Genomic DNA, 24558 nt, shown 5'->3' on the forward strand with positions numbered 1-24558 from the left:
AGGGAATAAAAGAAAAGAAACCTAACCCCCAACAAATGTATAAACATCTGACCTGCTCAATTCCTGCTGAACTTCATGTGGCATTGTCATGGTGGTTACCTGAAGGAATTTTTTTTGCACCAAATGGGCTTTGCCAACATCTTTTTGATATGGAATCAAAGACCAGACAGCATCTGTACAATATTTTTGCTGTTAACTAAAATTTGTCATTGTGTAAAATAATGTATTCTTAACTCAGTGATGCAGAAATTTTCTTTCTGACTATTACTTACTGAATACATGACACCTGTACAGATGTTTTGAATTATTTGACATAGAACTTGGAGTTAATTATCAGTGTTTACTCAGTCCTCTCCCACCTCCAAAGACACGTGCCTGCCTGCAAGCATTTGTGCCTATGTGCTAACCTCAATCACTACAGGTTCAGCATTGCAGTTTTTCCTCTTCCCAAATCTTTTGGTGTTTTCACCCCTAAATGTGTAGAAATGGGAAGAGATTTGAACTGTGATGTACATGATTTTACAGTGGTTTATATCATTCTCAGGAATCTCTGATCGTTCCCTGGCGGAAAAGACACTGTGTCCTGACTCCAAGACTTACCTTGGAGACCATTACAACACACACTCCCTCTTTGGCTGGGCACAGACAGAACCAACTTTCAAGTAAGTTTCCTAAATATTTCTAATCAGATTCCAGGTGATTAAAATGCTTTTTAAAAGCCACTGATGTTACCTGGAAAATCGGTAGTAGTATTTAATTAGAGACAGACCCATGTTTCGCTTTATTGTTTGCCATTTTGTAAGAAGTTTCAAGAAAAGAGAACCTCGGAACAAGGAGCAGAATCCTTTCTAATTTTACTTTTCTCATCTAAATCAGGGTGTATGGGTAGGGCCTAACTTTTCAGCTGCTGCTTTTGTATGTCTAGAGCAAGATGTCTCCTGTACTCTGTTAGAGCTTCTCATAAGCATTTGCAGCAGAGGCAGCCTTGTGTAGCGTCAGGGGTATTTATCTGTCCCTTCACTACTGTGGTGGAGGAGTTTCTGTCGCTGTCAGTGGAGAATCCAAACTGTACAGGTCCCCTGGCTGCTTCTGGAGCTGCCTCTGGCTCTTGGCAGACAGTGTTTTGCGAATTGGCTTGAGGCTCAGTTGGTTCAGGAGGTTAGAGCTGCATTGCAGCACAGTTGCTGTCAGCTTCTGTAAAACTCATTTTGCAGCTGGGAAGCACTCAAACTAGCTTACGCAGGCAGACTGTTGCTGTGGAAAGCTAGCTGTTGGATTAAATGAAATAGGCAAATCATGCCTTTTCCAGCAGGAATTGAGCTAAAACACTGGGAAATTTAATACCATAATGGAAGAGCCAAAGCAGGGGTCCATGTGTAGCTTGTTTCAGCATTTAGCACTCATTTTCAGAAGCTGGATTCTGATAACATCCAGAGGACATGGTTAAGTGAGCCTAATTCTGGTGTTGATGCATTTGTATTTTATATGCCAAGTCCAGGGCAAGGGAAGCCCTGGGAAAAACCAGAAGTTTGCCAGCTCTTATGGGCCTGGCTGAAGCACAGTTCTGCTTTTGAGAGAAAGAACAGGAAGCCCTTGAACCTGGGACTTCTTACCACGGTTTTTGAGCCCCTGTTCCCTAGTCTTCAAAGAGATCCTCCCAACAAACTTGTTTTGCTCAACCAGATGTGGAGAAGACCACCAAAAGTATATGCAGATTTTTTTGCAAAGCTGGGAAACTTTGGTGAAGTATTTTTCGTACATATTCATTTGGGTTTCTCAAATACATTTCTTTTCAAGGCTGGTTGTATATCCTTCACTCTTCACAAAGAATATATGAATTGAAATTACTGACAGGAATATTTAGCACCCAGCGTCAATTGCAAGATTTTGGATGAAAATTAATGACAATTTCATAATTGTATTTAAAAAAAACAATTCTAAGAATTATTCTAAGGCAGACAGAGAATAGGAAATGTGTCATCTGGCTTATGTCAAATGGTTTGAATTTGAATGCATAAACTAGCAGCAATCAGTTTGTGCATAGCTTAATGCCAAGAGTTATTTGCACATGATATTCTGTAAATAATTTAAATCAACAAATGCATTTAACAGCACTAGGACCTGTTCTATAATAGTTCATGAAAGACTGAAATTATTTAATAAATTACTTGTTACAAATTGTTTATGCAGCTTTGGATCATAGTTGAGTTGATCTGATATTGCCCTCATTAGCCCCTGTATTTGCAAATGGAGCCAAAGACAGCCAGAGGAGAGCACTCCTGCTCAAGATATCCAGGAAAGGCTCCAGAATAACATTCATACAAAGCACATGGAGACTTGTGCAGTTACTGGCCCAACAGTGCTCCTGCAAACCAGAACCAGCAGGTCCCTCATGGTTCAAGAACTGCACCTCTTGCTGCATATGACCCCTAAGGTTAATACATTCAGTCTTCCATGAAAGCTGTTGGGTTTTTTTTTTTGCTTCAGAAGCAAATGTTGAAGCACTTTAAAGTCTCTGTGCCATTACAGACCCAAGAGCAAACACTGGGCCATTATGAATACAGGTGAAAGAACACTTGATGAAATCTCATTAAGAAAAGGGAGAAATAAGTGGATGGTGAACAACATGATTAATATTTCATGCTAGAATTTCCCAGAGAGTTTAAATTGTGTTGCCCAAATCATATTAAAGCAGAGTTGAATCTGAGTTCCTGGAATATAAAATACTGCAATTTATAATTGCATACAAAGAGGATCCTATTCTGAGGAATTTTGTAATCGATATGTTAGTAAGGCACATTCCTTGATTTCTGGTGATGCTGCAAAATTATTTTCAAAAAACCAAGATAAATTCATAGTACCACTAATTCTGTAATGAAACCTCATGTATCAAAAAAGACAGGGAACTAGAGAAAATAATACAAGGATGGGGTGGCATTTTGAATGATTACAGGTTTGTTTTCTATATTGATTATTTATTTTTTATAAGATTTTTAGATATATTTTTGATATTTTTGTGTCATTTTAATTTTTTGGATTTTGTGTTTTGTTGGGGGTTTTTAGGTTTTTAATTCCTGAGTATTGGACCTTTATTTGCCAATAGAAATCTCTAAATAAATCCTGTATTGAAAAAAAAAAAACCTATTATAATGGTTTTTACGAATTCATTGGACACCTAATTAAATATACTAGTATAGAAAGGAAATTATTATTTGAATTTTCATTTTGAGATGCTGCTGAGAATAAATTAAACAGAAATTATTATTTAGGAAGATTAAAACACCTGAGACAAATTGTTTAGTGAATCAAATAGATTTTTTTTTTTGTTTCGTTTTGGCCACTGTGTAAATCTTTATTTTATTTTCAGTTTTGCAGCCACATTTTCATGTGAGTAGGGATCACAGTAATAATTGTTTCATGAATAATACTGTCTCAGGTAAAATTGTGCCTGAATGCTCAGGTTGATTATAAGGTGTTTTGTTTACCACTCCTGTTTTTGAAGGTCTTGTTGCATTTCTTCGCAGTGTTGTCCAGCAGGCAACTGGAAAGCGGGCGTTTGTGTTGAGTCGGTCGACGTTCGTGGGCAGCGGGAAGCACAGTGCTCACTGGCTCGGTGACAACTTCTCTCAGTGGAAGGACCTGCACCGCTCAGTCGTTGGAATCCTGGAATTCAACCTCTTTGGCATTCCCTATGTAAGTCTGCCGTCCTCTGGGCAGGTGCTGGCTTATACACAATATCACTTCAAATTAACTCAAATGTTTTCTGAAAGAAGCCACTTGAGGTGGCCAGCAGCAACAGCCTGCACAGCCTAAGGATCTGCAGATTAAAAGGCTAAATGTCAGTCTTGGCTGCTGAAGGGAAGCAAAAACAGCACTGCAAGATTCGGACTGACTTAATGCATGCCATCCAAATCCAATCTCCTTGTATTATGTATTATGATTATGGCTCCTTCATATATTTCTGGGTTTGCAAGTTGGGATGGAGAATTTGTAGATTTATTGAAATACAGTCGGATCTTCCACAGTGAACTTAGGGCCCTAGGAGACAGTACAACCTCAGTCATATACATACATACATACATACATACATACATATCATACATATCAGTCAGATACAGAAAAATTTGTATCATTATACAACATTCTTATAAAGTAATTAGAAACAGGGATGTCTTTCCAAAAATACTTTTATTAGCAAATTTCTGTAGTCTCTCATTTTTGGGCCTCAGTCACAATCACAAACACAATTTTGTTTTTCCTTAGGTTGGTGCTGATATCTGTGGGTTTAACTACAACACTACCTATGAACTCTGCCTGCGCTGGATGCAGCTTGGCTCTTTCTATCCATTTTCCAGAAATCACAATGCAGAGGGAAACAGCGTAAGTAAACAAAGTTGCATAAAGCTGTAGCCTATGATTATAATTATGCGGACAGTCATTTTTATTACTTTCTCCAAAATTAACCTGCTATTCTTGGGTAAACTGGAGCACTGGATGAAAAGGAGTGCTGCACCAAGAGCAGGAACTATACGGTGAAATGTAAATTTTTCCCATCCGTAATGTCAAGATAACATAGAAACACTGGTCTTCTCACGCTGTTGGTAAAATTCATCTGTTTCATCTTTTACCTGCTGAAGTCCTGGTTTTATTTAAGAGCCAGTGGGTGTCAGTGTGTCTTCCTACTCCCTTGATTGCTAAACTTTTGTTTCAATAATTCCATAATTATAGTATGTATTGCAGGGAGGGGAGAGAGATCATTATACACCATCCTTGCTGTTTAAAAGCAAGTTACAAACATGTGAGAATTCCAAGGAGAGGCATCAATAGTGACATCATTATCAGCCAAGAGGCAGCCAAGGCCAGAAAAGGCTAATGGGCCCATGAGATGAATGAAAAAGTGCAGCCTTAATCCAGATCCATGCCCTGGTTTCAAAATCATAAAAGTCCTTTAAAGACTTGTTGCAAAGAGAAAGAAGTATCGAGTAATTTCTAGCTATGAAGGTTGAAGGTCTTGCATTCTTTGTAATTATTCTGTGTTTATCTGCAACTGTGATGAAATGGTTCTGCTTGTTCAAGAAATGTTTGGGTTTTTTTCCTTCTGTAAACTGATTGGTGCAATGCTGGAGCTAAGGTTATTCGCTAATCTTCAGTTTCTTTGAAGTTGCATCATCAAAATGCTGCAACATTTACACTCCCAGGAAGACCTTTGTCTCTGCACCAAAGTATGATGGATTTTCAGCAATGGAGTAAATGCAAGAATAATAAGCTATACAATATATACAATACTATCATTAAGAGGGTCAGGAATTAACCTGTAGATCCCTGAGGTATTTCTTTGTAGGAGAACAAACATTTGTGTGGTAGTTCCTGTTGCTGTTGTGAAATATTTTCTATTTGCCTCTCCACTAAAGTTAGCATCTATATCCATATCTATGTCTATATCGTTGCTTGACCCTTTGAGCATGCAAACAGAGTCTGACCTGGGTGAGTGGATATCAATCTCATATGTACAATTTAATAAACAAGAAGAGAGCAATGGGTCTATAATGGGTGGTGCAACTCAGAGATATATTTGGTTCCATTGGATTACTTAAATCCATTTGAAATATTGTGTTCACAGAAAGAAATGAACTGGCATTTTGGGTGACTCAGCATCACCTAAGAATTCTGGTTTTTTTGTGAATTTAAGCAGTGTTTGTACAGTGTCAAAACACTGGTAAAAATACCGTGCAATTTTTGAAATAATAGATGGATGTTCTGGAGCTCAGAGCCAGCAGGGAGTATTCTTAGTGAGTAATTCTGACGTAAACATACTAATGGTGAAATTTTACTTAATATTGAATTTAATTAATATTAGGTTAGTGTTAAAGTCTTAAATATCCACTTTGCCTAATTCATTGTATATTTCAAACAGTTTAATTAATATTTTTCTTGTCTGAAAAGCACTAGATAATATAAAAAGCATTGTTACTTCTGTTACTTTTGCATTTCATTATCCTTGGAATTCATCATATAGTCTTCAGCTTTAGTGAGAAAATTGAGTACCCTGGAAAGATTTTATGAAGGAGAAAGGGAGTCATGTGACTGTAAGCTGGCTGTTTAGCACTGGAGAGGTAGAGAGGAGGAATTAAAGGAGATGTAACTCTTCCCCATATCAGCACTGCCCTTGGCTGCATGCTCTGCCTGCCATCCCAGGGCAGAGTCAGGGCTGCACTGGAGTAAACCCAAAGGCAGCCAGTGAATCCAGACTGCTCCAGCCTGCCCTCTTCATGGTGTGACCCAGTGCATGCCCTGCACAGCAGAGCACTGAGGAGTACTGCTGATGTGTGGCTGTACTGTCGCTCAGGGCATCCTAAAATGGAGCACACAGGAGGAGAAATCAAGTTTCTTGAATGGATAAAATGTTTTCTGTACCACACACAGTGACTTGGGGTCACGCCTGTTGGCTTCAGCAGAGTTATGAGTTTACTCTTTCAAGTAGACTTGCCTTTATATTTGTGGCCAGTGTAATTATGCTTTTGACTTTGATGTGCAGATTATCAGTCTTCCCTCTTTCCTGTGTTTCATCTCCTTTGTCTGAGAGGGCATGCGTCTCCAAGATGAATTAATTTCTAGAGGCAGGCCATCTATTCCTGAGCACAGATAATGACCTGAGATTCCCTCTCCTCACAAGGTTAGAGGTGTTTGCAGAGGGCTCACATACATTATGGTGGGGCCTGATCTTTTTGAGCTCACTGGAATTTTTCAAGTTCAGAATTTTATACAGATTTTAGTTGGGAATAATGTATGTTGTTCTTAATATATCTTGCAGTTTGCAAATGAGTGCTTTTTCTTATTTAAACACTCACTTCCGTAGCATCGTGCCAGCCACAGCTCTCTTATGTTGCACACAGCTTCTCTGCTGAGTTTGTTTCAATGCTCAGTACAAATCTAAGCTTTTCCTGAACAGGAACAAGACCCAGCCGTGTTTGGAGATGCTTTTGCCAAGATATCTCGTGCTACTCTTCGGATCAGATACACCCTGCTGCCATACTTATACACCCTGTTCTACGAGTCTCACGTTCACGGAGGCACAGTGGTGCGGTCACTGATGCACGAGTGAGTTTGGAGTCCCTTTTTTATTGTAATTTGCTCAAAAAGTAGATGAGCTCTTATATATGTACTGGTTGATATCCTTAGGAGAACAGTCACAGTATTATTATTGCATGCTGTCTTTTAAAAGACCAGTTGAACAGTTAAATCAATCAAGTTAGATGCACAAAGATAATATATGCAGTAATTTCCATTAATATATAACCTGTATTTGTTTTCAGTGGGGGAAAATAGACAAACTTACGAAAGAAGAATTATGAAAATTTTTAGTCTTAGGCAAATATATAGGTCTTTTTTATTTCAAAAATGAGAGTCACATACCTGTATTTTCTGTATTTGAATGAAATCAATGAAATCTGTATTCTGATCCAGAATGCTAAAAGGCCTCATACAGAGAGTCCAATGATCCAAAGCATTTGGGTTTTTTTTCCAATTTAGCACTTGCATCTGCATGCTATCTATGAAACCCACATCTGTGTCCACAAATTATACAGAGAAAACAGAGATAGAGATGTTTGAGTGTAGAAGCAGGTGCAAAACTGAGATTAATAAACACAAACTGAAAAGCCTCTTTGAAAATTAAACTCAGATTATTGGAACAACTAATTTTTTTCTTTTTGGAAGAAACAGGAATCCAGCTGAGGTTTTCTTTCCCTGTCCTCATCTTTTAATTAGTTTTTTACCTGCTTTTGGTTAATTTTCTACTTCAGAATGCTTTATGCAAAGACTTGAGCAAAAGGAGTGTAAACAATACATATGAAAGCCTAATGCTCTGCCACAATTTCATTTCATTGGTGCAGGCTACATCACAGACTGTTTAATGTTCTTTTTTTCCACTTTAGGTTAAAAACATTCTGGTTAAAGAGTAAGGCATTTTTTGCAAGTTAAACTGAGGTTGCACTGAAGTGCAGACTATTCGAATATGGAGAGGATAGCCACAAAATCTGTTTTGCTTACTCAGCATAATGGTTAATTGATAGATTTTAAAAGCACTGTTGTTCCTCTTTCTACTTGGCAATGTCATTTTACTAGAAAATACTATAGGTGCTCATAGCTTACAATTGGCTATATGCTATTTCATTTCAGGTCTATTTTTGCTTAATATTATTTGTGTTAATTTTGGAAATGCCCAAGTTAATTTTGGCATTAATATAGCTAATCTCTGCTAATACAGAATTACTTCAGTGTCATTAAAGCTTCTTTTCTGACCATTACCAGCATACCTGTATTCTATGCAGGCCATATGCACAGTGACAGATTTCCAAATTTGTTTGGATTGGAGTTGTAGAGCAGTCTCAGATGAACCAGCAGAGGCTTCTCCTGGATGAAACTGAGCTGAGAGGTTCACTACAGACACTGATGGGAGCTTAGTCAGCAGGACCAGAGTGGGATTACTAGGAAATAAACCCTCTCAAATGCATGTAAGTAGGGTAGGCATCAGGAGATCAACACAAACTGTTGACTTCCCCAGTGTCCCTTCTGGCATCCTAGTCCCATCATTTGCTAATGTTGCCACAGCTAGATCCTAAAATGGCTTAGAAGTGTTTCTTACTACTACTAGTTAATTCTGGTTACTATTATTCACTGCTATTACTTAATGTGTATTTCTCACTATTTCTAATTGATATTAAGTGGTTTAGTAGTGGGTCTGCCCACATAGAGGAAATGCTAACACATGCTAACAGGAGGAGAAATGTGGGGGTCTGAGAAAGAGAACTGAAACAGAATTTTCAGTGTATGGATGATGGAAGTTTACATCAACCTTGCCTCTTACTTGTAAAAAATATGAAGGAAAACCAAAAAACACCTGCATTAGTTTTTCAGGTGAAGTTCTTATGGGTTCAGAGTCCTCACCCTGAGAACAACTGTACACAGGCAGGGAGTCTCCAAGCAATAGCTATTTCATCTGAACATTTCATTCCATTTTGAACATTTAGGGGCTCATTTCAAGTAACAAACAAGAACAACATCCCAGTGGATTCTTTTAAGCGTATTTGGTGCCTTGGAGGCTTTCACTCTGTAAAGCAGAGGCGTCAATATCTCAGGTGTCCAAAAAAGACTGTGAGCTGGTAATCCATTAGGGGAAGGGAAAGTTGTGTTTAATGGCTAACCAGGGGGAGAGTATGACAGAAAAGAGGCCAGCAGCTAACCAGAGGAAACAGTGGATGGAATTAAAGACCTTTCATAGGTGACAGCATGCTTTAATGGCTTATATTTTCAAAACAGGAAAGTTCTTTTGTTTGCTGAATTTGTGCTAGTGGTTGCTATAATTGCAAGAGAAAATTGTGCTGAGTTAAAGGGTGAGAAGCTTGTTTCCATGTGCAAATACGATAGATTCTTCTTTTTTCATAATTTCTTGATCAGCTTTTTGTCCTGCAGTCTGCCACAACAAAATATTTTGTTCCTACTACAATTTTATTACAGTGAAATTGAAAATACAGAGAACCTATTGAGATGCCAAGAAAAACTCATGTTTTATATGTCAAAAACTTTAGGACAAGGTAATTCATCAAAAACCATAATCTGCTTTAAACATTTACAAAGTATTATGTCGAAATGCACTAATGGCCAAGGTTAAGGTGTCCAAAAGAGCTACTGTTCTGGACAGAAAAAGAAACTCTGAACAAATTGAGGTTTCTTCCAAGCAGAGACCAAGGCATGCATGCTTCAAGAACATTTTTTTCTTAAATTTAAAACTTACTCCAATAAGTTTACAATATTTTAGAAATCTAAGTTGTCTTTTTATTGCCAAGTTATCTTTACTACCAGCTGGGTGCAGTGTGTGCCTTTGCCCTGAGCAGGCAGGGTGTCAGAACAGGGCACTGACACTGAGCCACTCTGCTCCAGCCACTGTTCAACAGACACCTTGCTGTAGACAGGGGCAGCTGCAAAGTCCATGAAACAGACACAGAAAAGGAATTTTTAAAAAGCTGTTTATGTATCCTTAGAGAATACTATGTAAATAGGCAATTACCAGTGTGAATTTGTCAAAAAGGCATGAAAACCAGACCAGTTGCCATCTCTGACAAGGCAGCAGGGCTGTTGAAGGGGCAAAGGGGCAGAGGAGTAGCAGAAGTCAGGAGGTACAAGGTACTTTGATTTTTGGAGGATTTGAGACACAGATTTTTTTACCCATGTGACATTATTATAAGAATTAGGACCCATTAATTATTTCCTCAGGAAGAGACTTACATAAGATGGAAAACCTATTTCAATTCTCAAGGATTTTATGCTGGATGAAAGGAGGTTCCTGAGTTGGGAAGGATCTCTCTTCCTTGCCAGGTACTATTCAATATTTTCAGTACCTGATGCATGGTGGAAGAGAGATCTCTTCCCAAGAGAAGGCAGATGGTGCCAGGCAAACAGGACTGAGCATTCTGGAGAGCATGATCAGAATCCAAACCAATTTTAGTGCATTGAGTAAAATGGACTGAATTCCACAGGTTTTTCATCTGTTCAGGAGAGGCAGCTAAAAAGTAGATTATGTATGAGTATTGCTCTGTGTTTGTCTTGCAAACAATTTCAAATGTAAATCTGTGAAAGGTGTGGGAGGCCAAATCCAAGGATTTTCACAAATGCTTTAGATCCTAGAGCACGATGTTTTTCCTCTGTGTTCCCTCTCCTGAGCCTGGTCCCTATCCTGCTCATTGGCTCCCACAATGAAGTTTCAGCCCACTGAACAGAAGTTGTTTTCCCACTGTTTCTGTTCTGAAATCAGCTTCATAATTTTGTGAGTGTTCTGGTCTGCTCTGGATGATAGGTACTACTGAAATATCTGAATCTGTCCAGCTTTTGGCATTCCCTCAATCAGGAAAAATATTTGGGTGTCTTGAAGGATACTTTGAAGAAGCAGATTTCTTGTCACAGTGAGTAATATCAAAATATTTGGCAAATTATAAAAACTTTGAATTAACATTGTGTGTTTCACTTTCAAAATAGATTTACCTCTGATCAGGAGACTCATGGAATAGATACTGCCTTCCTTTGGGGACCTGCCTTTATGATTGCTCCTGTTCTTGAAGAGGCAAGTACTGTAATTAAAAATGCCATCACTGGAATAAAAGAAACAAGTGGTCCTTAGGGCATTGGATGACATTCAGAGCATGTTTGCTCATATCCATCCCTTTCTACTCTCCACTGTCAAAGCCTGCAGAACACATTTCTGAGCAGCACAGAAAGTACAGAGTTTCTCAGTACTTGAAGTGGGAGGATGAAAGTGAGGGCACAGCCTTTTCCTTTTACTCCAAGTGAGGAATGGATGTGAAGAGGCTGCCCCTCACGTGCTCCTGTTATTGTGCTGGCAGCAGTCTCCAAGGACACACACAGAGCAGTAATTGTCGAGCTAGGAAGAAACATACAGATATGAAAGCAAACTAGTTTCCATATTACTGCTCACCCACAGTGTTTTGGAACTACAGCATTTCAAGGGCTGTGGTAGGAGTTCCCCAGCATCACAGGCAAAGGCAGTCATTATGGAAACAATAATGATAATGTAAGCTGCTAACAGGGCAGGTTTTAAAAAGCAGCGTTTTCCTCTGCTGTGCTGGGGTCATGGCTCTCACTGCTTGGCTAGAGCAAGGGTGTGTTTCTCTCCTTGCCCACCACTGACTAGTGGCAGCACAAGAAAGATATGTCTGAGCAGATCTAAGTATTTGCATAGGATGTATCCTGGTGCTGTTTGCAGTCAGCATGCTGCCAGAATATCTGATATATTTCTAGATGTTACTGGTGATCAAACATATAAACAGGACACTGTTACCTTGGTTTTTAACCAACACTTTTGTCTCTGTGAATTTAATACAAATTAAATTCTAAAACCATTCTGACCCCACTGAGGCACTTTGTTCATCAGTCCTTTATCTTCAGACTCCCACAGGTTTCTAACAGCTGATGAGTAGAAAGATGATTTCACAGGGTCTCAGACCAGCAAAATGATGAAGGATTGGAAAAAAAACCTTCCCATGAAGAGGGAGTGATAAGCTAGGGGAGGCTTCCTGCAAAGAACTGAATAAAAGGGGACATTATACGGATATATAAAATGATAGGGGGTCTAGATAAGGAGTTCCTGATGTTTTTTGAGGAACTTCAGCACAAAAGGAAGGCTGCATGCCTGTGGCCTGATGAGGGAAGCAGAACTTTGAAGGCAGCACATCGTTGGGTCTTGCAGTGTGATAGCTGGCAGCCAGGGCTGTGGCAGCTGGCAGGGCAGGGACAGAGGTGAGCTGTAAGCCCCTCACTGGGGCAGTGCAGGCCAGCAGTGACTGTCTCAAACTGCAGCTTGGCATCTGCTTGTGTAGAGAAGATGAGTCAGGGGTGACTTGACCTTTACTCCTTGTTGGTCAAAGCCTCATTCAACCTGGCCCTGAAATCATCACAACTCAGAGACTCTAGTCTCTACTTTTCTGTAGACCAGAATGTCCAGTGTTTTCATAATACTGCAGAGAAAAGATGTAGAGGGGAGCACTTTTTTTCATTAGAAAACTAATGATTTCTGGGGTAGTCCTTGGGGCTAATCCATAATTCTGCAAAGGGGCAGGCATCTACACTGAGAGTAAAAATTAATCTATTTGTGAGAATAAGCAACTTGTGACAAAAATGGAAGTATGTTTTGATCCCAACTGTTCCTGGAGTTATTAATACAAAGTGCCTTTAGCCTGATTTCATCCCTGCAGAGATCTGAAACAACACATGCTGCAAAATGAAGTACAGTAATTGTGCAATTAGCAAAACATTTATTATTTATTATTACTTATCTGCACCTTTAAATTGTTTACAAGAAGAGAAGGATCTGTATCCTCTGTGTGCTAGAGCTCATTCTCTGCCTGTTTCTGGGACAGGAATGGTATGAGGGGCACTGAGCAGTGGTGTCCTCCCAGTTCAGGTGTGAAGCCCTGTCTTGGAAAGGCTTCCATTGCCCTCACGAGGGCTGCTCAGATGTTGGAGGAGTGCACCTAGGCCAGTTACATTTGCAAGACATAGAGCTATGTACTAGAATAAAATAATCATGTAACATTGATTCATCCCAAGCTATGGCAGTAAACCCACCCCAAATAGGATAGGCTTGTCTGTTTAGTATTATAGATTAGCCAGCACTAGTCCACTGCTATGACAATAACTCAGCCATAATATCTAAAATTTGATGTTATTAGAATATTCAGCATACATCTCTCCATGCACAAATATAATAAAGCTAATGTAATATCAGAAATGCAGAAAGAAAAAAGACTTTAATCTCTTTATAACAATTACAGGGAGCAAGATCTGTGACTGTATACTTCCCTGAAGCACAGTGGTTCGACTACTATACCGTATGTATTTTTAAGATTAATTTTCTTACTTTTTTAAAAAAATAATTTTAAATGGTACAATTCCAGCAAAATAACTTTTAGCAATCTTCAGCAGTATTTTTACCTCAGCATCTGTATTTAAGAAAACTAATGGAAAAAAGTCTACATCAGGCTTGCTGGGAGGGTAAATGACACAGCTTTCAGTAACATTTTATTTTCTATTTTTGCCATATTAAGCTCTAAGATGCAGTGAACAGAATTTTCAAGAGCTGCCTAGACATGCATGAAAATGCCAGGGTATCTTTCTTTGTCCCCCACTTCTAATTCTTGTTCTGATACACATTAATCACTTCCATGCACAGAGACAGGCAGAAACCTAAGCCACACTCCTAAGAACATGCCACAAACCCTCCTGTGCATGTAGTTGTGCACAAGCATCACTTTTGACAGAAGGCATATTGGGAGTGTGAGGTGAGGCACCCCTCTGGAGGGCACACCTCTCAGGAGCTGCAGAGCAGCCTGCTCTGTGGGACATGCCAGGACCTTCTCTTCAGCGCCCGAGGCTTGACCCTTACAGCACCATCCCCAGGCCTGCATTTCCAAAAGTGCTCTGCTGCAATCTGCAGGCTAAGTCCAGTGTTGGCTTCAATTGGAGCAGTTAAACTGATGCTAAGAGCTTTCAAAAATGTGAGCCCAGGATTACCAAGCTGTTGTTAACTCTCCTGGGTGTCCCTGGCAGAAGAGCAAGCAGAATAGAACTGCTCTCAGAGGGAATGCAGGCTTAATTTTAATGAAGTGTGGTCATTTTCAGCATTTGGCTGATGTCCTCAGATGGATGTTCATCCAACCCTTTCCTTTTTCTCTTCTCATAAGACTGTTGCTGCAAAGTCCAGAACTTAATTCAACTCTCCTTGTGGTCCCTCTGAGTCCCCTTGCTGGGTTGGGCACAGGGACAGTGGCCTGTGTCCCTTGTCCTGCCTAGGTGCCAGCCCCTGGCATTGTTCACCAGTGTTTGGCACTTACTTGTCATACACATGATGCTTATCCAAACCAAAGTTGGGTACTTGCCATAAATAATAATTATCATTTACAGAGGGCAAGAACAAAGCCTTCCTGCTATTTACTCTGTACATAAGTCTTGCCTACTGGTTTTGAGGCATTAAACCAGAAAAGGATGATGCAGAGAATTTAACGCTGGTTGTCTACACACACACAAATTTCACTCACTGAATGCTGTAATTACTTTTTGAAAGGGGAAGAATTGTTCTTAGAAGAGAAGAAAATCTACAGTTTACATTCTCAAATGACTCTGAATCACTTACCTTAAACTGAATTGTGACAAGCTCCATATGTATAAAATGAGGAAGCAAAAGTTTCTTTTTCTTTTTGTTCAGTGTCTTGACGAGTGTTTTTTTTTTACAGCATACAGAATAATGACACCATTTTTAAAGACCATTTGCTGTCTTTCAGTCATGATGCTTTTATCTCAGGCATATGCATAACTGCAGGGGCTAGATCCTCTTTCATGTTAAAAAGGAAACTAGAATAATAACTCCTGAAATCCGTATTTTAGTTTGTTTTCTTCACTGTTGTAACTGAAACAAAAAATTACCGCTTGCTCTCTTTTTCAGCAGTCTATATGTATAGTGCCTGCATTGGCATTTTTTTAACTGCATTAATTTTCGTTGTAGGGTCTTAAAGTGCCAAGTGCCTGGAAGAAGAACTATGCCACTGTGTCTGCCCCACTGAACAAGATCCCCCTGTACATCCGTGGAGGGTACATTCTGCCACAACAGGCACCAGCCACAACCACTACTGAGAGGTAATGTCACCTGTGCTTGTCACCAAGCTGCCACGGTGTGGGTCAGACCCACAGACAGTCAAAAAAGTAATCAAAAGTAAGTACAGAAGAGAGATAATCTGCAGCTCCCAGCTGCCAGCCCAAGTGATAAGTTCAGTATTTTTATACCACTGTTCATTCCACTTCATTAGGAGGAATCACCTCAGAGATGACCCACGTCACTGTTAGCACAGCTGACGCCTACTACTGGCTCTGTGATTATGCTCAGAAAAGCTTTTGCACCTCTTATTGCCACACTGACCAGCTGTCAGTCATTCAAAGTAGATGTATGCAAGAGGAAATGCAAAATTCTTCTTGGGTGAATTTATCCAATGTCATAAACAAGGTGGAAAAGCACAAATTTTTATTTAGGAAAAATACTTCCCCATGCCAATGGATAATATACTGATCTCGAGTCTGAGCCGTGCTCAGAAGTTAATCTGAGTAGGAGAGAGGGGACGACACTGTGCAGGAGCCATACTAAGGTAGTACTGGTTACCAGTTGACTCCCAGACCATCCATTTATTGTACATTAAGGCCACAAAAGAAGGGGGAGCTTGTTCACATGAGCATTCAAAATGTAGGAAAACTAGACTTAAATGGGACACGGCAAGGCAGAGATTTTGCCATCACTTTGAGAGTCCTTTTGGTAAACACTGTTCTTCTGTCATGACCTTTTTGTAACCTTAAAATGGAAGTTGTGTTCAGAAGTTTTTGTTAAGCATCCACAGGTTTGTAGTGACACTTCTCAATGTGTTTGTCAACAGCCGCCTGAACCCATTTGGACTCATTATTGCCCTGGATGAGCAAGGACAAGCTTCTGGATCTCTCTTTTGGGATGATGGTGATTCCATTGGTAAGCCTGGTCCCCTGCTGTGAAGCAGTACCTGCATACAGGGCCCTCCTCAGGCCACCTTTTTGGCAGCATAATGGCACTGGCTCCTGCTAGAAGTAGCTGGAGAACTGACCCCAGAGTGAATGGTAGAAAGGGCAGGAAAGCTGAACGTGAGTCAGCAGTGGAGGCAGCCAGGAGGGTCACCCATGTCCTGGGGGCATCAGGCACAGCATTGCCAGCTGGGCAAGGGAGGGGATTGTCCCACACTGTTCTGCACTGGGGTGGCCTCACTTCAGGTGCTGGAGGCAGTTTTGGGCACCTCAGTATAGCAATATAGTATAAGAGTTATAATAGCTATAGTATAGCTATAAGAGAGCATCTAAAGGAGGGTGATTGTGAAGGACCTTGAGGAGAAGCCATATGAGGAGTGGCTGAAGTCACTTGCTCTGCTCAGCCTGAAGGAGACTGAGGGGAGACCTCACTGCAGTTACAACTTCCTCATGAGGGGAAGGGGAGGGGCAGGCCCTGATCTCCTCTGTGGTGACCAGTGACAGGAGATGAGGGAGTGGCCTGAAGCTGTTAGGGGAGGTTTATGTTGAATATTAGAAAAAGGTTCTTCTCCCAGAAGGTGGTTGAGCACTGGAAGAGGTTCCCCAGAGAGGCAGTCACAGTACCAACCTGACAGAGTTCTAGAGTGCTTGGGCAATGCATTCAGGCAAATGGTGTAACTCTTGGTCAGGAGTTCAACTTGATGATCCTTGAGGGTCCTTTCTAAGTCATCTTATTCGGTGATTCTGTGAACATGAAAAGCTGATTGTTGTTGAAGTCAGCAACTTCAATGAAGATATGAGAAACATGTGACACTGGGAGCAGCTGATCTGCTAGAGAGGGCCATCTCTCACATTGTGTTCTCCTGAGATCAACCCAAGACTAGAAGAAGAGATTAAATAGGCCACAAATCATCTTAGCCTGACCTTAGCCGCTTGCTACAATAATGTGAACTGCTTATGGAGTTTGCTGCCTGTTTTGATATCAATCCTCCTTGCTTTGTGTTTTGACAGATACTATTGAAAAAGAGAACTACTTCTTGGCTAAATACACATTCAGCGAAGTAAGTGGCAACATACAAGATACCTGCTTACATATAGGTGGCTGCATTTTAGTGCAGCCATTGTAAGGTGTTGGTGTCTAACTTTTCTCTGGAAAACTTTTTATCTTCTAGATCAGTCTATAAACCAGATAAGCTACCTAATGCTTTCATTGACAGCTAACTACAGAATAGTCCAACTATGATCCTGCTGTTTTGTGTTTGCTTCATTGAGTATCATAGCGAGATGTCATTAATGTCCCTGCTGCAATATGAATCTGAAAAAAACCTGCTTTTTTGATTTTTTTTTTCCTTAGTTGCAGCTTCTGGGGACAAGGGACGTTTGTCTTGTGTTCCTCCTAGTGAGCACTTTCCATCTGACGGGTGGAAGAAAGCTCGATTCCTTTCTTCAGGATATTCCAGCAATCTTTTAACTTTGATCACTTGATGTTTTTGTTTTCTGGCACAGAGAATTATGTAGTCTCAATTCTTTAGCTTGCATTTCGTTGTCTGACAGTGCAGACAGTGCTCCCATGCTGGGTGTCCTGTGGAGAGATCCAGCACGCTACTGGCAACCCACTGTGCTGATCAGATGCTCTGTGCAGCACAGGAACAGATTAGCTCAGGGTCAGTGCACTGATGCCTTTCACACAGCGCTCAGTTCTGTGCAGACATGTCCTGAGAAAGACCTGTAGAAAAGCCCAATCATCAAGGCTTCAGTCAAGTAAAATACTATAAATTATATCTAGCATAAGCTCATAAAGTACATGACAGTAAGTTGTGAGAGTTATTGTAAAAAAACCTTACCCTCCTTCAATAATCTATCTCTGTACATTTCATTTCATCTGCAATTCTAGCACTTGGTAAGAAATAGGATATTGTATATAGACTATAGCATGGTTTGGTTCCCAGCCCTCTGAATATGGGCCAGCATGTGCCCAAGTGGCCAAGAAGGCCAAGGGCATTCTGCCTTGTATCAGAAATATACAGGACCAGGGCAAGTACCTCTGTACTTGCCACTGGTGAGGCCACACCTCAGATCCTGTGTTCAGAGAAGGGCAATGAAGCTGGTAGAGGCTCTGGAGCACAAGTCATATGAAGAGCAGCTGAGGGAGCTGGGGTTGTTTGGCCTGGAGAAATGGAGGCTCAGGGAGACCTTACTGCTATCCATGACTGCCTGAAAGGAGGGTGAGCCAGGTGGGGGTCAGTCTTTTCTTCCAAGTAACAAGTGACAGGACCAAAGGCCTCAGGTTACACCAGGATATTAGGATATTGATATTAGGAAAGATTTCTTCACTGAAAGGATTGTCAAGCCCTTGAACAGGCTGCTCAGAGAAGTGGTGAAGACACCATCCCTGGAGGTATTTAGAAGATGTGTAGATGTTACCCTTAGGGATATGGTTTAGTGGTGGACTTGGTAGTGCTGGGTTAATAGTTGAATTTGATAATCTTAAAGGTATTTTCCAACCAAAATGATTATGTGATTTTCATGCCATGTATTCCTAAAACCCCCAAATTGATCTACCTAAAGTAGTCAAAACAATGAAATTGTATTAACTCCTATTGTGGTATTGCTCTTAGAATATCTGTCTTCCGGGAGGAAGAGCAATCCAGGGTAAGCCAATGGGCTTTATTATGTAGCAGGGTATATTCATGAGATATTTTCCTGGAACTAATACCATATGGGTAGACTTTAAATTTAATTTCAACTTACTTTGTTCTTGATTTAGTGAGAAAAAAAAAATTCCTTCTTCTTCTTCAAAAAGGGTATTTCAACAGCAAAAAGGAAGAAAAATCACTTTGGTTTTCTGTAGTCTGAGTATAGTAATTTATTGCAGGAAAGCTACAGAAAACAATATCCAGTTTTATATTAAATTTTGAACTGTGCAAATTAGATTGTTGCTTCTCTGGCACTTCCATTTCTTGTTGCTCATATTTGACTTCTGCCTGCAAATCCATGATTGAAATCCCTATCTGCATTCCAATAATATTTAATGTCAAGTTTTTATTACGTGTTTATGAAGAAAACAGTCCATCTCAAATAGAAAATTTGAGGTATGAGAAGGTATGAAGGTCTTGTATTTGTTGCACATTTCTATATTCTTAGAAAAATGTGGAAGACTAATTTAATCACACCTACTTTTAGGAGAACACACAAGTTTTTTTCCCTGAGAGATTTGCTGGTAAGATCTGACATTACAGCATTTACTCTGAACCCAGCAACCCAGGGTGTTGCAAAAGTAACAGCTACAGGATTAGACCCTTTATTCATATTTTCATTTAAGCAACACAGAAATGTAAATAAGAATTCAAGGCTGGGGCAGGCACTTAAGAGAATGATTCAAGCTCCTGCTCTGTGGTGCTGTCTCACTGCAGCTGGTATTTTAATTCCCTTGGCGTGTCCCTTCCAACATGCATAGTGATTAAGTGACCTAAGTCAAAGTGCCCCCTTACATGAAGCCCACCAGGCTAGAAAAATACTTGACCCATGTGTATAAGATCTGCTGTGCTTCAGGGATGAGCAGGGAGGTCCTGATCCCCAGGGGTGGCAGACAAGGCAGGTGTGCTCAGCCTGTACCAGGTGGGCCCACACTATACTAAAGAAATGGTGATGGAAGGGTTGTCCAATAAAATGGGAGCTTCTGAAAGGATACATTAGGCACTAAGTGACTGGACAGCCTGAAAGAAAGTTTCACCTAAAACTGGTCCAATATTCAGGGTGAAAATGTAGGGGGGAAAAAAGGTTAAGTTGATAGGATCAGAGCTACATGATAAGAAGAAAACTCATGACCCATTTTGCTTAGAATACAGAAACGCTGGCTCCTGGCATCAGATCAAGGACTTCATGTTGCTTTGCATTTATGGAGTTTTGAGTGGTATCCATAAGTCCCTCAAACTTATGGATAGAAGTCAGGATGTTCCTGGGCAATGGCTTTAACTATTAGATCCCTGGAGAGGAGAGGGTCACATCCACTCAGACCATCCTGTTGCCCTGTGCAGGACAGGGAGCTGGACTCCATGACCTTTATAAGTCCTTTCCAAGTTAGCATATTCCATGATTCTGTTTCCCCAAGACTTCCAGTTCTAGACCGTGGTCAGGGAAAATGGTGTCTACTGAAGGGTCCTGTCTTGGGCCTCTGAGCATGAGAGCTGAGTTCAACATTACATTACATGCTTCCTGGGTCTGTGTGGCCACCTGAGCCGGCTCTCCTGCTGAGCCACACCTGAGACAGCAGTAAAGCACCATAGGGAGGGGCTCTCTCTAAACTGAGCCTCCCTCTGTGCTGGAGCTCTGACAGAGGGGATAAGACACCACATGTAATAGGTACCCTAAAAAATTCTCTGGACACTTTTGCAAGCTTCTCTCTGTTCACTAAATAATAGCCAACATTCCTTATTTAGGCAATTTAAATAAGTGCTAAGGCTTAGCACTTATTTTTAGTGTGGATTCCTGGAATAAGTAGCCTAAGCACAGGCCTGAGTTACACAAACTGTGATCTAGCTCCTACTCCCCTCCTACAATGCACTACTGAAATAACATAAGCTAATTTATGCAAAAGGTTCCATCATGGGTTTTTCCTTGGCATATTTTTAAAAAGTCATGATTGCATAGCAATCTATCATTTCCTGAGCAGTGTAATTCATTTTTATTTCCTCAACAACTTTGATCACATAACAAATGTGATGATTCCTCTACATTGCATGTATGGGAAATTACTGTCACTGGTGATCCAAATGAATTAGTTTAATGACTTTGTATGTCCTCTCAGTACAACCCTAAATATGGGCTGTATAGTAAATAAAAAGTACAACAAACAAAGCTCTGTGGATACAATGTTCATTTAGTGTCCTTAAAGCTGGGGCATACATAACAGGGATTTCTGGCAGGAGATGTGGTACATAAAATAGGGACAAAACATCTAGCAGCTGATGTTTGTGGAAGATACTAGTGTTTTAAAGCAGTTAGTTTTGGATGTTAATTACATCTGTCTTAAGGTCACTAATTGAATCTCTGTATCTGGATTTGGCTTTGCATATGCCAGTGTACTCTGTAATGGGTACAAGAACAAAATTTACATTGATTAAAAGTAGAAAAAACATGTCTTCTTGGACATGTTTTTCTATTCACAATCTAATGAATGCTGTAAATGCTATTTACTTTCTTCGTTTATAATCATACATGAAAGATTTTTAATGTGCAAATTAATGTGACTGTTATTTTTTCCTTTATGACTTCAATGTCTACATTGGAAGACATTCTGTATATTCATTGACAAGGATGAGATCTTGTAACAGTGTGCAGGAAGTCTCCTCTAAAGAGCTGTCATGGTCCTAAAGTTTTCTCTGTGGCATTTTTCAGGGAAGCCTGAAGACAGAAATAGTAAAAAATGGATACCGTGGAGCTGACACTCTGAAGTACAACAAAATTACCATTCTTGGCCTGAAACTGAGACCTCAAGCTGTGTCTCTGAATGGAAGATCCATCCGTGGAGATGCTGTGTCTTATGAGATGAGTGGGGTAAGACCTGAACTGAGAGCTTAAGAAATAACTTGGGGAAAGGAGGGTGAAGAACAGTGGAGAGGGTTAAGTCAGTGAAGGATGGGAACAGTTTCTCATCCACACCCCTTTACATTTTCAAGTATAACTAGCCACCAATTCTTGATCCAACAGTCTGACATTTGTGAGAGAAAAAAAAAAGAGCAAAAGCAAGAGCTCTTTTAGGAAACTTTAGTCTTTGCTATTGCATATGCATTCTCTTCTACTTAATGCCTGCCACTTACACAAATTTTTAAACTAATGAAATACTGGAAAGAAGATACAGGTCCATGAGCTGAGAGCGCAGTTAGCCATTTTATGGGCATTCTTATCACTCTGATAAAATGAGAAAACTTGTCGACGTTTTTTATCTGCTGCTGAAGTGTTGTGGATTTCTTCTCATGATTACTTGGTGTCCAAAAATTATTCCAGTGTCATTGGCTCTAAGGAACATCTCCCTATCTTCCAAAGAGGTATTAAAATTTCAGCATCTTCAAGTGCCAAGCCTCAGAACAAAACGCATGACTTGCTTGTGTAGTGCTCCTCTGGCACCAGCAGGGGATGGACTGAAAACCCCTATTGAGTATAGGAGTACAGACAAAAGGAGCAAAACTTCTTGTTTCCTTTCCTCTGGCTAGTTGTTTATCTGTCACCGGCCACCAAGCTGAGGTGGTCATTCACACTCTGTATGAGATGTGTTAGCACCAGTCTCCATCTAGGGAACTCCTGGTGTTAACACTGCAAAATGCCACTAAATCATCCTGCAGTGAAACATAACTGAGACAACGAGTAGTAGATGTCACATGTTACCCTACCCATCTGGCTTAGTGATTAAGTTTCATTTGTAACCAAGAGTGATCCCCATTTTAAATACCTGGTACTACCATTTATTTTATTGAAGGGATCAGTAAAGGAAGAAAATTGCTGAGAGTAAATTTCTGCCTTGGAGAATTGTGAAAAAATCTCACTTTCAGAGACAATGTCATAAATAAATGTAATCAGTATTGCCTCAAGGGAAGAAATTGTTTAACAGCCTTTAAGCAAACTGAAAGCAACATAAATGTGGCAGGGTAAAGAAAACATTCCATTGAGATGTGCTTGAAGGTACCAGTTACAGAAATACGGAAGTTAACTGCAGACTAACAGCCTCACATACAAAGATGATTTAAAAATACTAATAAGCTGGTCTCAAAAGTATAATATAAAATTCAAGAGTAAAAGATTATCTTGGTGACTTAAGATCTGCTTCAAATGCTGGAGGAAAAAACCCACCAAGCTGATGTTGTAGGGATCCAAAACTGCAAAAAAGTTAAATTTTCTATACCAGGTAAATATATGCCTCTCACAGTTCTAAGAGATTCAGTCAAGCCTCTCCCATCATCCCTGTACAGATGTTACAATGTCACTACCTATATTCCTCTCATGTTTGACCCTCTAATAAAAAATAAATAAATAAATAAATAAAAGGACACTAGCAGCAGCTTGGGTTTAGATCTTGAAAACTTATTCATGTAATTAAAAAAATAAAATGCAAAGGGCAAATTTGCTCCTTTCTTACAGGCTTAGTGAGATTGCATTTAGTATAATAGTTTTATAAGCAGAGAGCCCACTGTTTAAAGAGCTATAGTAGAAAGTAACTTCTACCATATTGGTATTACTTTACAGAAAGCAAATTTACCTACTAGCAGTGCTTAAGGGCTTATTGAGCCATATTTATTTGTATATAAATAGAAATAAGTTGCTTAGTAATAAGCCACTTCTTTCTCTCTGATTCATGCAGCGCTACCCTGATCTGACATTTGCAATATCACAGAATCTTCCTATTATTAGGAGTCTGTTATCTTTTTTTTTCCTCTGGAGTCTCATGCCTTAAGGAACTGTACAGTGACTGCAGCAGGGATGTTGGAAGGGTACTTCTGTTGGCCAGGCTTGTGCTGACAATGGGCATAGGGAAGGTTCTTTTAATCATGCTTGCATCCTCTGCTGGGAAGCACAGAGGTTCCCATCATCCATAGCTCCCAATGTCCATGCAGTACTGCAGTCTGGAGTAACCTCTCTGGCTGCCTGGCAATTTTCAGCTTAGTGTTTGGATGAGTTTGCAGTACTTTTGTCTGGATTTTTCCTTGTATTTGAAGAAAAGGCAAATTATTCAAGAAGTGGAATTCTAGCTCACTAAGAAGTGGTAGAGAATTGTTTCTGGTGAAAGATGAAAATATTAGATGCTTTGAAGAAGTGATCTAAGTAAGCATAGACTGTTAGAGTCCATGAATTTAGTCTATGAATTTAGTCTATGAATTAACATGAATTTGTGGGCTGGCAAGGAGGTGTGAATGGATATTGTGCGTTTTAAGAGATTATTAATTCTGAAACTTAAAGATAAAACTGGTGAAGTAATGAAAATGGAAATGATGTTAGTAGCACAAAATACATAAAATTTAACATTGAACGGGGAGAGTGCAGGACAGATACTGTATTTATAATTTAATTCATGTCATTAATTAATTTTAAACCATTCCTGAATTTCTGAAAGGGATGTTGAATTGGATAGAGCAGTAGGAAGATGCATACTGCCATCAAGTTAGTCTCACCTACCAAATATGTTAAAGAAATCATGAAGCTCTAAACTCCAGTTTCACTTCTTAATATCTGTTTTGAACTATTTTGGGTTCTTTTTTACATTAACATAATTCATTATTTTGTGTCCTTTTTTCCACAGAAACTGGTTTTGCGGATTTCTGCTCCACTTACTCAGGAACTCAACATTAAGTTTTACTAGAATGGTCAGAGCACACTGACTTAATTTGGCATCCTTGGTCCTCAGATACTGATCTCACTTTGATTTTAATATAAAAAAAAACTCATTAAAACATTGTGTATGAA

General features: G+C 39.8%; 1 protein-coding gene across 1 annotated transcript in view; it reads left to right on the plus strand.

Moving 5' to 3' along the window:
* LOC111923018 (sucrase-isomaltase, intestinal-like) overlaps positions 1-24558 on the plus strand; it is a 59154-nt gene extending 34596 nt beyond the window's left edge. The window contains exons 13-23 of the mRNA XM_023918632.2: positions 545-662; positions 3525-3693; positions 4264-4380; positions 6950-7098; positions 11032-11116; positions 13344-13400; positions 15071-15201; positions 15987-16075; positions 17116-17165; positions 21502-21660; positions 24395-24558. Coding sequence (XP_023774400.2) covers positions 545-662; positions 3525-3693; positions 4264-4380; positions 6950-7098; positions 11032-11116; positions 13344-13400; positions 15071-15201; positions 15987-16075; positions 17116-17165; positions 21502-21660; positions 24395-24454 — 1184 coding nt within the window. The 3' untranslated portion in view covers positions 24455-24558. The remainder of the gene's footprint in view (positions 1-544; positions 663-3524; positions 3694-4263; positions 4381-6949; positions 7099-11031; positions 11117-13343; positions 13401-15070; positions 15202-15986; positions 16076-17115; positions 17166-21501; positions 21661-24394) is intronic.

This window comes from Cyanistes caeruleus, chromosome 4, assembly GCF_971803275.1.
Source record: "Cyanistes caeruleus chromosome 4, bCyaCae1.hap1.1, whole genome shotgun sequence".
In the NCBI taxonomy this organism is placed as follows: Eukaryota; Metazoa; Chordata; class Aves; order Passeriformes; family Paridae; genus Cyanistes; species Cyanistes caeruleus.